This window comes from Pituophis catenifer, unplaced genomic scaffold (genome assembly GCF_029215685.1).
Source record: "Pituophis catenifer annectens isolate HBS135680 unplaced genomic scaffold, rPitCat1.0.hap2 SCAF_2, whole genome shotgun sequence".
Taxonomy (NCBI): Eukaryota; Metazoa; Chordata; class Lepidosauria; order Squamata; family Colubridae; genus Pituophis; species Pituophis catenifer.
In genome coordinates, this window is record NW_027256882.1 from 181,301,883 (window position 1) to 181,315,210 (window position 13,328).

The following is a 13,328-nucleotide window of genomic DNA, read 5'->3' on the forward strand; positions in this document are numbered from 1 at the left end:
CTTTTGAGTTTATGGTGGCACTGAAACAAGATTTATAGTTGATCCTTGAAGTTGTGCCCAATCATGTGGTTGTGATTCAGGTGCTTGCAATGGCTTGCAATGGCTTGCAATTACAATAGCTGCAGCAATTCGTGGTCACAGGTTTGCTGTTTGTGATCTTCACACTGGCTTCAGATAAGCAAAGTCAGTGGGGAACCTGGCGGGAGGTTGCATTATGGTGATCATGTGATGTCTTTCCTAACAGCCATGCAGGATTCAAATAAGGACCACAAGTGGAAACTGCAGAGCTGCTGTAAACCTGTTGTGAGTCAGGGCAGTCATACGATATTACATTTTACAACTGCATTGCTTAGTGATGGAGTTCCTAATCCCAATTATGATCATTAACTGAGGACTTGTCAGGTGCAAGTAATCATGGAGAGAGGGGGGAGGGAGGGAGGGAGGGAGGGAGGAGAGAGGGAGGGAGGGAGGGAGAGAGAGAACACAAAGTGCTTTGCCTTTGCAGAACACTGGTCACTTCCTCTGCAGGTTGATCTGGGTCTCGCCATTGGCCTTGACTTAATGACCTGGCAGGTATAGGGGAGATTTGTTTGAAAGAATTAGATTCTTCTGCTCTCCAGAGCTTGAATGGGCCTGAAGATAATGGTCAGGAACTGGAGGGAAAGAGTTAGGGTTAGGGTCATGCCCAGCACCTCCCTAAACTAGTCAATAGGTCTTCCTAAAAATATCATGAATGCGTCATGGCTGTTGAAGCACAAAAGATTTATTCACATGAAAGTCAGTTGTAAGGAGGAAAGCAAATTTTAACACTGATACTGTTAAGGATAAGCCACTATATAATGGTAATTAGATGAAGACAACCTCATGAGAGAGGCTACTGGAACATATTTGTGCTCTTATTGGACACCCTGTGTAAGACTCACTATTTACTATATTTGGTCTAAGAGCATGGGCTTTTGGCTTGCCTGGGCCACATTGAGTGTGTCTGCATAAACAATGTTAAAAGTTTGCAATCTTGTGGGGCCACACTACTAGCTATCCAGGGCCTCATGCAATTTGCGAACTGTGGATTGGACATGCCCTGTCTAGATTGTTTTTAAACAAAAAATTGCATTGTCACTATTTCCAATTTTTCACTTTCATTTTCAGTGTGAAAGAAAAGATTTCAATAGGTGTGGCAAGGCTCACTTCAATCCTGTAAAAACGTCAAAATTAAGGAGACAAACCTGTGCATGATTACACAGATCACAGTTATAGATTGCGTGTAACAACAGTGTAGCAGTGTAATAGGTTTGATGATGGTTAATTTATATGTAACATTACCCAGAAATAGATGTGTTCTAGAGCAAGGGTCCCCAACCCCCCCCCCCGTCCATGGACTGGCACTGGTTCATGGCGGGCCGCACAAACAAGCAAAGCCCCATCTATAGGATGCAGGCAGCACATGCAACTACACCCCCTCCAGTCCCCTGAAAAACCTCTTTCCAAGGAACTGGTCCCTGGTGCCGAAAAGGTTGGGGGCCACTACTCTAGAGGAATAATACAAGTGTTATCTGAAGGTCAGTTGTTTTTCTTATGCAGTTTCTGTCCATCCTGAAGAGAACTGGATTGAAAACACTGCCCCCTAAGGGCAGGAGAAGGCCTGTATGCCAAGGCTTTTTACCCAATAACAGTAGAAGTCAGTCCTAGGGTCTTAATGGAATTATGTTGGTGCCTTTGAATCAGTCTTGACTCTTAGGGACTGCCTGGAAAAGTCCCTGCCCTTGGTAAGATTTCAGAAGTGGTTTGCCTTCACCTTCTTCCTAGAGCTGAGAATGACTGCCCAAGGTCACCCAGTTGGCTTTGTGCCAAAGGCAGGACTAGCCCTCATAGTCTCCTGGTTTCTAGCCTGTTGCCTTAGCTACTAAACCATTGGTCCTCTTCAATGGGTTACCTCTGCAATCCATACCGATGCTGGAGAGTGAAGGACTCCACCACCTTACCCACCCACCCCCAGCAACACCTAGAGGCAGATACATGATGAGAGCTGGGGTCTGAGCCTTCTTTCATAGACATCTCTACACTGGCTCCTGAGGGCTAAACTGATTTTGCTGCCATTCTTGGTCAGAGGGGGAAAGAACTGTCAAACATAATGGGATCCTCAAGTCCAATCAGAGGGGAAATCCTGATAGTTCAAATGGTATAAAAGCAATACAAGGTTCAGGGCCAGGTACTTTCTGAAACTTTGCATATGTGGTATGCTGTGTGTGTGTGGGGGGGGTGTCTTCTGCTATTTCTTCTTCTTTTGGTTCTGCTCCTGTTAAGATCCTCCTGAAAGGGCCTGCTGTAAGTGAACCTGGAGCCCATCTGCTAAGACAGCAGGAGGCCCAGTGAAGCCAAACAAGTGGCCTTCCTCGATTTTAGGATGGCAAAGGCAAGCTAGCCTCTAAAGAGGCTTAGTTCAAATCGAAGGCAAACAGAAAAAGGTCTCTCTTCGATCTTGGCGCATTGACTGCGATTCTGAAGAGGGTCGAGGATAGATCAGGATCGTGGTGGCCTTGGCAGGCCTTTCCTTCTTCCCCAACACCCCACCTTTAAAATGAAGCGGAAGGGAGGAAGGAAAACCACCCCGAACTCCAACCTGCACTTTTGAACCTGAAATGGCAGAACAGCCTCTCCCCCTCCTCTCCGCGGCAGATACGCTGGCGGACAAAGGAGGCCCTTGAAGCTGGCTTTTCCCTAGGTGAAGCCTCGCTCCGGCCCGGTACTGTAATTCCAGCCGCTCTGCTCCCGCCCAGGGATCTGCTGCAGGGGTTGCGGAGGGGAGCCGCCTGCAGCTGGCGAGGCGGGTGAGGGGACCCGAGGTTTTCTAGGGAAAGGCTTGCAGGAGCAGCCGCTCTTTCCACCGGCCACGCAGGCCTCTTCCGACGTGATCGCTGCCGGCACAGTCGGGCCTCCTTCCTCAGGCGCTCGCTCAGCCTGCGAGGAAAGGCCTGGCCGGAGCCTTCGGCGCCCCACTTTGACATACGAAGCTGCTGCGGGGCCTTCGAGCCAGAACCGGGCCACAGTTCAACCCGACAGCAAAAGCACTGCGGGGGCTTGGCTGCCTTTTTCAAACCTCGAGCCAGTGAGACTCTCCTCAGGTTCTTGAAACTGTCTTCTCTGCCCAACATCCACACGCGCCTCCCAGCTCGCTGTATAACAGCCCCGATGTAGGCACGGTGTCAGGGCCTTCGAAGGAGCGGATCCCCCCCCCCCAGTTCTCCCATTTCGCCTGGGACCGACTTCGGTTCGGAGAAGCCACCCTCGAGATTTAGGAAAGGGGTTTTCCTTCATGTAGCCGGGGCTGCAGGAAAGGTGGGGGACGGGGACGGGACGGGGAACATGCAGGTTGGGCGCCTGCCCGTCCCTTGGAATGTCATACAGAGCGCGAGTGACTTTCAGCACAACTGACTGGCATCACCTTCGCCCCACTGATGTATGGGGTGGCATTTTGATGCCCAGTGAAAATCAATATCTTAAATCGGGCTAATGCCTCAAGCTTCTACCGGCGGCGTCTTGTTCTTCTTCCCCGTTTTTAAAAATGCGTCCGTTAGCCTCCCTCATCGCCCCCCCTCTAGCTCAGAATTCCCCACCAAGGGAAGAGGTGGGCGGTGTGTGTGTGTTCGTGTGCGTGGGGAGAGATCCTGGCTAGAAGGCATTCTTCGTCTTTGGAGATTATTAATATCGGCTTCAAAGGAATCTAAAACTTGCTAGCAAGCGAGAAGAGTTTCTGAATGCTTTGTGTGTGTGTGTGTGTGTGTGTGTGTGTGTGTGTGTGTGTGCGTGCATGGGTGGGAGGGGGATGAGTGGGAGGGAGCTCAAAGGCTGAACATTTTTTTTCAAGGCAAAAGTGTTCTCCGTTCCAAACTTTGTCTAAACTTTCACTTTCAGAGCTCCAAGGCGGGGTTACAGACCAGCATGGAGTAGAGGCACCGCGAGAAGGAGCCACAGCAGCCCGAGTTATGCAGCTGCTCGCCTTGTGAACACAATCCCGCAAAAGCAAAGTCCAAAAGTAACCATGTACTCCCCGTACTGCCTGACCCAGGTAACAACTTGCTGAGCTCGGCGATGGCCTGGCGGGGGAGGGCGGCGGCGGCGGCGGGCGCGGGGAGGGGGTGAGCGCGCCTTTCCTGCGGGGTTGTTCCCTTACGGGACACCCTCAAAACTCTTTTGTGGTTTCTGTTTGTGTTTTGCTTCGCTTTTTATTTCGCTCTCGCTCTCTCTCTTCCTCCCCCCCCTTTTCCTTTTGCCTTCTGAGTGCGCTCGCTCGCTCGTTTATTTGTCCTGTGTTGTTGCTGCTGCCGTTGCCGCCGCTGCCAGTCTTGCCTCCGCCGCTGGTTTGAGGGTTATTTCTGTCGCCTTGCGTGGTTTTGCTGGGGAAGAAAGAATTCCTCGCGTCTTTTCCTTTGCAGAGAGCAGGGAGAGGGAGGGAAGTTGGGGGGAGAGAGGGAGAGAGAGGAAAGAGAGAGATGGCATCTTTCCAAGCTCTTTGTTATATTCACTGCACACGGGTTTAGGAGATCAGAAAATGGCGCTTCCCCCAAATTTATTTTAAAAAAATTAACGGCGGGGGTGGGGTGGGGGTGAAGAAGAGCTAGTAGAAAACTAGGCTGAGTTACCGATGGCGCAGCTGAGACTATGGCTGGAGAGATGGGGGTGGGAGAGAGAAAGCCGAGGTTGTTGCGTTGAGGGGGAGATGGGTGGGGGTATTTTGACGGGCTGGCAAAGTTTCTAAAGTTCAGGAACAGTTTTAACGTTTGCTGCTTTCCGCTCTTGCAGAACTGAAGTTGCACATCACTGGTTGTCCTGGGTGGGCACCGGGTCTTCTGGGGAAAGGAAAGGGATTAAGGAAAGGAGGGGGGCACTTTGCGCTGGGAGGGGATTCCAGCCAAAGGCGGTGCGCTACCCGGGATAATATTTTTGGCGAGGTTGGTTTTAGCCTCAGTTTTAAAGAGGTTTTCTCCCCTTTTCTGCCTCCCCTCCAGAGCCTGTCTGACGAAAGTTAGAGACTTTTTACAATAAACATTATTTTTTTCTATTTTAAAATAATGGCTTCTTTCCATCACAGCTTCTTTCCACCACCTTGCAGGATAGTCTCAGGTAGACAACGGGGTTTCTTTTTGCATACAAGTTTGGTACGTTTGTATATATTTTAAAAATTGGCGCCTTTTCAGGTCTAAAGTAGGAGCAGCCAGACACCCCCTTTTGAAGAGGGGAGGCCTCATTTAGGGGATCCTCTCTGGTTTTTGCCCTGCGTGGTCTCGGGCCTGGCGGCGGAGTAGGCTTTCTGCCTTTCTACATAGAGCAAAAAAGGTGGATTCGAGGCAACCAAGTATTCTAACCTTCCGCCGAGGTCAGAGTTCCCGCAGGGACTTGCGGAGCGCTGTGGAGCTCTCCGCGCTTGGGAGAGGGCGAGATAGGGTGCCTGTGGCGAGAAATAAATCTCTGTCGAACATTGTTATAATTCGGATATAAAGGTGGCGCTTTCTGGAGCCAACACATTTACTGGCTGGGGTGCACTAAGACACAGTGTGAAGACAAGATTTGCGGCGGTGGGGAGGGAAGAGTTCAAACGATAAAGAAACCGTATAGCTCCGAGATTCCGAACGCTCTAGAGTAGCCTCCCCATTTCCACTCTCCAACGTCCCCGGAATCGGATCGGACCAGCAGACTATGACGCTGCTTGCCGACCAGTTGGCCCAATTTTTGTGATCACCTTTCCCCATCAGCCGGCACGGCCTGCCCTCCACAATTCCCTCTTTTCTGTCGGCAACGCTGGGACTCACGAGGCTGTTTTCTGGGCTCCCTCTCCGCGGGGAATTTGGCAGATAATGGATAGGTGGTGAGGCGCGGGAGGAAGCAGGCGGGGAGACGCGTCAGGGGCCACAGCGCCTCTTTGCGCGCAACGTGCCTGGTTCCTCGAAAGGCGAGAGGAAAAAGGCGGGCACCGCGGAGGTTGTCTCCCGAGTGGGCGAAAAGTCAACTCCAAACGATCTTCTCAGCACGAGTGGAGCATGCTACAATTGTTCTCCCTGGACACACACACACACACACACACACACACACACACACACACACCACCCCCTCTCTAGCTTCGCCAGCAACTGCAGGCCATTCACACATACATGGTTTGCCCCTTTTAACATTAAAATGAAGAAGGGTTTTTTTTTTCCAGCGCCTCAGACTGTCTCTGAAAATACTGCCTGCTTATGAGGAAGGTTAAGGGTACATGGGGCAAGAAGGAGTAGCCGTCCCCCTCCCCGCTTCTTCTTCTTTTTAGATCCGTGTGCCGGAGGGTGAGGTTGAAGCGTTAGGACAGTTGAAAGAATTGGTGGCCCCTTGGCTCTCCTGTCAGCGCCAGCCCCGGGCAGCCCGTCCAAGGTGCGGACCTGGACGCAGCTTTGTCGTGCTCGAGGTGCTGTGCTTGCGCGAGCTCTCGCGGGTGAGGGTGGGGAGCGGAAAAAGGATTCCTCCCGTCTTCCCAGGGACCCAGACAGGGAGCCGTGTGGATTAGATGGCGATCGCTCTGAAAGTTTACTTTTTTCTCTGCTGATTTTGTGATCAATTTGATGAGGATGGCTGACAATCTCTCTTGCACAGAGAGAAGGAAAAATCAGTGTGATGAGCGAGGAAAAATATTGTCTCATTCTTACTGAATAGTGAAATGGAGGAGAATATCAGTTTTGAAAAGTGGAGCAGTTATTGTACCAGTAAAGTTTCTTGGGATTTTAGCAGCAGTTGACATTTGTTGTTATAAGTATCCCTGTTCCTCGCAGCAGTTGTACTACAGATGAAGTATAGTTTTTAAAATTTTGTAAGGCTGAAATTTGACGGGCTGGTTGTCAGTGTTTGCGGTCTGTCAACGTTCTGCACATTGTGTTCATAATACACATATTTGAGTATATGTAATACATTCCCCATATTTCTATGTACACGCACATAACATACACAGATGAATAACTATATACTGCATGCATGGTCTTCCTTGTAGTGACTTGAAATGCAGAAATCTTTTTGTACTGTTTTATACATATTTATACAAACATTTTATGTTTGTCCTTTCAATTATAGAATATTTAACAGCACAAGTAATACAGATTTTATTTGCTTTAGCCGAATATTTCTAATGGTAGATCTATTAGAACTAAACACTTTTTGGTGTTTTTCTGATGGGTTTTTATTGTTGTTAGCTGCCCAAATTCAGCTATATACACTGAATATAACAATCAAACAAATACAACTTAAGATAAAGGTATTCCTAAATTTCATGTGAATTAGTATGTGAATAATAAAATACCATTTTATAGTAACAAAATATTGTCAAATAAGTTGGTATTTAAAAAGCTTGCAATATAGGAAATGAGTTAGAAGTTTATAACTGTCTTTACAGATTACTTTTTTTTTAAGTTTAAAAAATTATCTCTGCTGAAAGACAGAGATACAATCCTGAGCATCTAACTTGATAGTAATTTGGTGTATTCATATTTTTACTTCTAAACATCAGCTTGGCGTCTTTTATTCAGTTTATCAATTTGAGGGTTTTTTTTTAATGTGACCGTTTTTGAGGATTTTTATTTTTTAATAAACTATTATTAGTTTATTAAATAATTTGATGTGGGCTTTTTTTCTGTTTGGCACACTCAGTTTTAGATACTATTTAGCTATAGTGTTTAAACATATATAAAAGTCCTACATGGGAAAAACAATATTCTGGGAAGAAAGGTCTGAAAATCAATCACAGGTTAAAACCTATTATCCTAATAGGTCTTAATTTAAGGGAAGATACATATTTTTGTGGTAGACGTAGCCTTTATATTGTGCTACTTTATAAAGATGGTCAACATCAATAGATAAGAAAGTGCCTGCCTATATAGCCTGCAAAGTCAGTGCTCATGGCAGGTTTCAGGGGGTGTTTTTGGAAACCTTATGTGGCTTGGTGTTCAATTCTTTGTTTTTGTCTTGCCTTTGGGTTGATGCCAAAGTAGAGTCTAGTTTCATTCCTGCTTCTGAGAAGGAAAACCTTGTATTCTTGCAAAGAGTTGCCTTTTATTTGTATCTGGTGAATTGAACAAACCTGGCTTCATCTGTGGCAAATGCCCTCAGTAGATAACGGAAGCATTTTCCTCTTCACTCTTTGAACTACATTATTTTGTTGTTGCTACTACAGTTCTTAGGCCTGGTACTCTGTTTCTGTAGCTTGGATTTGTGATTACTATCCAAATTGCTTTTCCTTTTCTCCATCCTCCTGTGTGGCACCCACTTTTTCTGTTTAGTGTTCTATCAGTTTGCAGGTCTCCAACCAGAACAGGTTAATATTAAACTTGATTCTTTCCTCTCAGATTAAATATAACTCTATTTTATACTCAACAGGATCTGATTCTAATTCTGTTAAATGACAACTTTGGTTCCACAGTCTTGACTTGCCCTAGTGTCTCAGGCAATCAGTCTTATGTGGTGGTGTTGCGTGCTAGGAGCCACTTCTTGAAGTGACCATCATTGTGGAAATGGTTCATTTATTCTGTGGTAAAATGTTGGACTCTGACACTTTCACTGTACTTTGGCATTAAACTTGATCTCTTTTGTATTCTTTTAAGAAGACTGTGGTCTGTTAAGGAAAAATAGTTGAAATTTTAGTTCTGCATGTATATCAGATTGCTAGGAACATCAAAGTAGGTTGTGGAGATAGGATCAACCATTGTGTGTGTGTGTGTGTGTGTGTGTGTATGTAGCAAGAATTTTACGGTTGGTGTGTATTTAGCAAAGGAATGTGAATGGGTAGGAATTGGGCCTGCATATTGTGCTTTTTAAAAACATCTAAAATTATAATATGTGCTCTCTTGTTTTCATTAAAAAACACTCTTGAATGGGGCTCAAGATTACCATTTTAAAAATCAGAATGAGTAGTTGGGGAGTTAGTCTGATAAGATATATATTACATGTTTATATGCTTATGTTATGTTGCCTGTTGACCATGAAACTTTTTCTCTGTAACTACAACCTGCATAGATATAACGCTGGCTTGGGCAAATACTTATTGAGTATTGTATGGCAGAGTACTTGGCAACATGTCTACAGTTTGCAGGGTTAGCCCCAAATCATTGCCACTTAAAGCAGTTGCTGTAGACAGCCTGAAAGATATGCACAGCTGATCTTCAAAACCTGCTTGCAGTTAATATTATGGCACATCTTTCTGATGGTATTTCAAAGTTTTGGCAATCTTAAGTATCGTACAAGCTTATCTCACTACAGTATTGTAGAACTATCTGGACGGGTGCCGGTCCACAAATATTTCATACTTAGGATAAAGGGTTTCAGAAACAATACTGAGAAATTTTCAGCCAGTTTTCTTTGTCCTTTAATAATACTAATGTCAGCACTAGAGTAAATGCAGGTTTATTTGAGACGACCTCGAAACTTGACAACTAACATCTCTGTGCAAATTCCTAAAATGATCTGGGTATGTGTATTATATATTTTAAGTGTTATTTTATGTATGCATTCCTATTTTTTATGCAGATATCAACACATTAAAAATAAGGCACACATTGGTTGTATTTATAGATAGTGTAAGAAACACACAATGTTATCCATGAATAACTGAAGCACGTAAGAATTGTTTGTGAAATACAGAATCAGGTGGAAAGTTATATGCTTCAATCATAATTACCTTTTATATACATTTTCTTTGAATTGTATTTTATACATTTACACTGCAATTTTGTAGCCATACCTCAAAATAAGTCCACTGAATTTTTGAGGATACATGCATAAAATTGCAGTGATAGTCATATTTGTAGTCTGCTTAATTTAAGCCCTTAGAAACCCAGGATATGTACCTACAAAATATATTGAAAAGTGTTCCACATCAAACACGTAAAGCTAACATATACTGGCATTTGCTCACCACTATCTCTGTATGTCACTGCTAAAAACTGACATACAGTAAAATTAACTCCTCTTTCTCTCTACCTACCTCCCCAACTTTTAGGGGAAAAAAGACAGGATTTGTTTGCCAGCAAGGGACTTCAACACTGGAAACAAATGAGTTAATATTCTCCAGCTGATTACTTTCCTTGGTTCTTATTCGTGCAATATAAAAGTTTTAAGATTTTATGGCCTATTCATTTCTCAGGCTATCTGTAGTTGAATATCAGAAAGGCCTTCATTAGACTACTATAGAAAATATGGAAACATATAGATCTTAAATTCCTGAAAATGCAGTTGTTGCTTTACTTTTGTAACTTCTGGATAGATTCTGGGTGCTTTTATTCGCTTTTTGTTTCTTGTATCTGGAAACCCTGCTTGAAAGAGCTCTGAACAATCACTTTTAAAATGCTTTTTACAGTTCGAGGCCATGTAATGTTCTGGTGGAGTCTGACCAAATGTAGAAAATGGTTGTATTGTAATCTGAAATGGAAATGTTTTCCTTTCCCTCAATTCTTTGGGTGCGTTACATGTCTAAGGATAATTTTTATACTGTCTTGGTAACCCATGAATTTTTGTCACTTGTGTAACTTCTCACAGAGAGTTTTGCTAAAGGTCCTGCTGAAAAATATAGATATAGATATAGATAGATATGAGAAAAGATTCAAAATTTATGAATTTATGTTGTGGTTTACAAAGACTTTTCCCTTAGGGAACATTGAAAGTATCAAGATGCACACAAATATAAAGCAAAATAGAACAATACACTAAGCAGTAAAGAGTCTGAAATTAGGGAGCCTATAAATAAACATTTATACAGTGTTGAGACGAGCATTCAGGTGAGTTTACAAACAATTCATTAAGATATTTATAAACATTCACAGTTTGGGGATATCAATAGATAGTTAATTGTAAACTGTAAACAACTTCTTTTTATTTCAGTGATCAACCAAGGCTTCATAATTTTAAATAGATTTTCATTTTTGTATAATAAATTTCAGTAATTTCAAAGGAATATTTTTTACAGAAAATTCTCTGTTTACATTTCTACCTCCATTGTTAAATATTTTGTCTTCAAAGTTCCTGTTTGGACTCTCCACCTGTATTTTCACTATCAAAACTCAGCACCTGAAGTTTTGGAGGAAAGAGTTACATCTTTTGGGCTACACATAGATAATAAATCAGTGTGCAGTTAACATTGCAGTGTACATGGCTGATGAACAATGTACATAATTGTGCAATTTTTAGAAAATGTGAAATATATTTGAATACTCAGTAATATATGTTTACAGTACTTGGGGCCTTTATGACACAAATCAAGTTTGGTGCAAGCTGTGGGAGAAAAGCAAATGTGAAGGTCCAAAAACCAGGGTTTTCTGGCTGTGTAGTTCCAATGTTGTCTATGACTCTTCTTGTACATACTACAATAAACCCTACTTGCTATATTTTTCATGGGTCTTTGCTGTTTAATATAAACAAAAATTATCACAATTCATCCCTTACACAATTTGAAACATATTCAAGGTTTTAGTAGAATATCTCTAGATGAAGTAAGAGATGTGTATACAAAAAGCATCCATGCACACTTAATATATCCATGAAGTGAAAATTTATGGTGGCATTTCCCCCTATTTTTATGTAGCTAAAAGAACTATGTACATATGTGCATGATAGGGTTCCTGTCTACTGCAGCCTTCTACGTGGAGGATAAAAGAGTGCTGCTCCTAAACATAGAAAAACTGTTCATCCTTGTAGTTCTTTACATCCCTGTACATTAACAGAAATTAACAGAATGACGGAATTGGAAGGGACCTTGGAGGTCTTCTAGTCCAACCCCCTGCACAAGCAGGAGACCCTGTACCATTCTGGACAAATGGCTGTCCAATCTCTTCTTAAAAACCTCCCATGGTGAAGCACCCACAACTTCTAAAGGCAAGCTGTTCCACTGCTTAATTTTTTTCACTATTAAGAAATTTCTCCTTAGTTCTAAGTTGGTTCTTTCCTTGATTAGTTTCCATCTGTTGCTTCTTGTCCAGTCTTCTGGTGCTTTGGTCCCAGGCATCTGTGTATAAACCCTGACTATATGCTTGCTATACACATTTTTTATTGTAAAGTATTGCGTTGCCTTTTCTGTCATGGTTGGTTGCAGTCCTGGTGCAATAAGGAACTTCTTATGTATTTTTATGGATGGATCCTGTTTTTTAGAGCAGCTTCCAGAGAATTGGTATTGGCTCTGGCAGGCAGAATGCTACTCCATATGCCTAAAATCTATGGATGGAGACTTGTTTACTCAAGCACTGATTCTCCAAATAACTCATTTATGCAGCATGAGGTCATATTCCCAAGTGTGTAGCAAATATGGCAAGAAGCTTTCTGCTTATCCCAGCCCCAAGTAATCTTCATTAAATCCACATCCTGTCAATTTGTTTAACTAACAATTTCTTGCGTCAAAGTGACAGTTTGGTTGGATATCATATTGTCTTCTTGACATTCCATGTTTCTATTATTCTCAAACTTCTCTTGTGTGTATTTTCTTTTTTTCCAACCTTTATTCCAAAAACAAAGTTTGGTGATCTTCAAGTAAGTAGTTTCTTGATTGCCTCAAGTTTTGGAGTCTCACAGCGATGTGGGGAGAAATAGAGTGGCTTGCTCTCTTTCCACCCGTCTGTCTAAATTGTACCATACTGAAGTTTGCCAAGAGAAAATGTGGCTGGATACATTGGGGAAGGAGGAAACCATTCTTAAGTCTGCAGCCTTCATCCATTATTTATTACTTTTCCATATGCTGCCATCATCAGGGGGACGATGAACCCTCCTGTTTTAGGAGTTTCCGCCTCAATACCAAGACAAGATATAAATCAGGGCCTTGAAAGAGAGTGTATCTCCAAAATTATTGTAATTGTTGCCCTTTATTAGACAACTTTTGATACAACAAAATACACAGTGCTTCTTCCTGACTCCCAGTGAGAAAGTTCAGGACCCAAAATTAATAGCATAACATTTGTGCACATGGGCTGGGGCAGTGATGGCTAGCCTTTTCTGGGCCGAGTGGCCAAAGCTTGCAGCCTGAACCCCCAAAATGCAATGCGCTCGCAGCCTCCGCGCATGTGCCCCATCCCTGCATATGCCCCTGCATACGCCCTGCTGCCCCCACATGCATGCACGCCCTGCAAATGCCCTGCCCCCATACATGCGTGGCACAGATCCGAAGACTGGCTGGCCGGTGGGTGGCGCAAGTGCATGCACAGCAGAGCAGAACTGGGTCGATGGCTCATGTGCCCACAGAGAGGGTGCTGCGTGCCACCTCTGGCACGCGTGCCATAGGTTCGTCAACATGGGACTTGGGTATGTCTAATCTTAATATTTGGGTAACTGTGGAGAAG

At 43.7% G+C, this 13,328-nt stretch overlaps 1 protein-coding gene across 10 annotated transcripts in view; it reads left to right on the forward strand.

Moving 5' to 3' along the window:
- The first annotated feature begins 3,892 nt into the window (after positions 1-3,892).
- NFIX (nuclear factor I X) overlaps positions 3,893-13,328 on the forward strand; it is a 228,392-nt gene continuing 218,956 nt past the window's right edge. For 5 of the 10 annotated variants that reach the window (XR_011600051.1, XM_070938268.1, XM_070938260.1 and 2 more), the window contains exon 1: positions 3,893-4,066. Coding sequence is in view for 9 of the 10 variants with exons in the window: in XM_070938268.1 (XP_070794369.1) it covers positions 4,040-4,066 (27 nt within the window). In the remaining variant the exon portion in view is untranslated. The remainder of the gene's footprint in view (positions 4,067-13,328) is intronic. The other 5 variants (XM_070938258.1, XM_070938261.1, XM_070938263.1 and 2 more) reach the window with 1 other exon arrangement.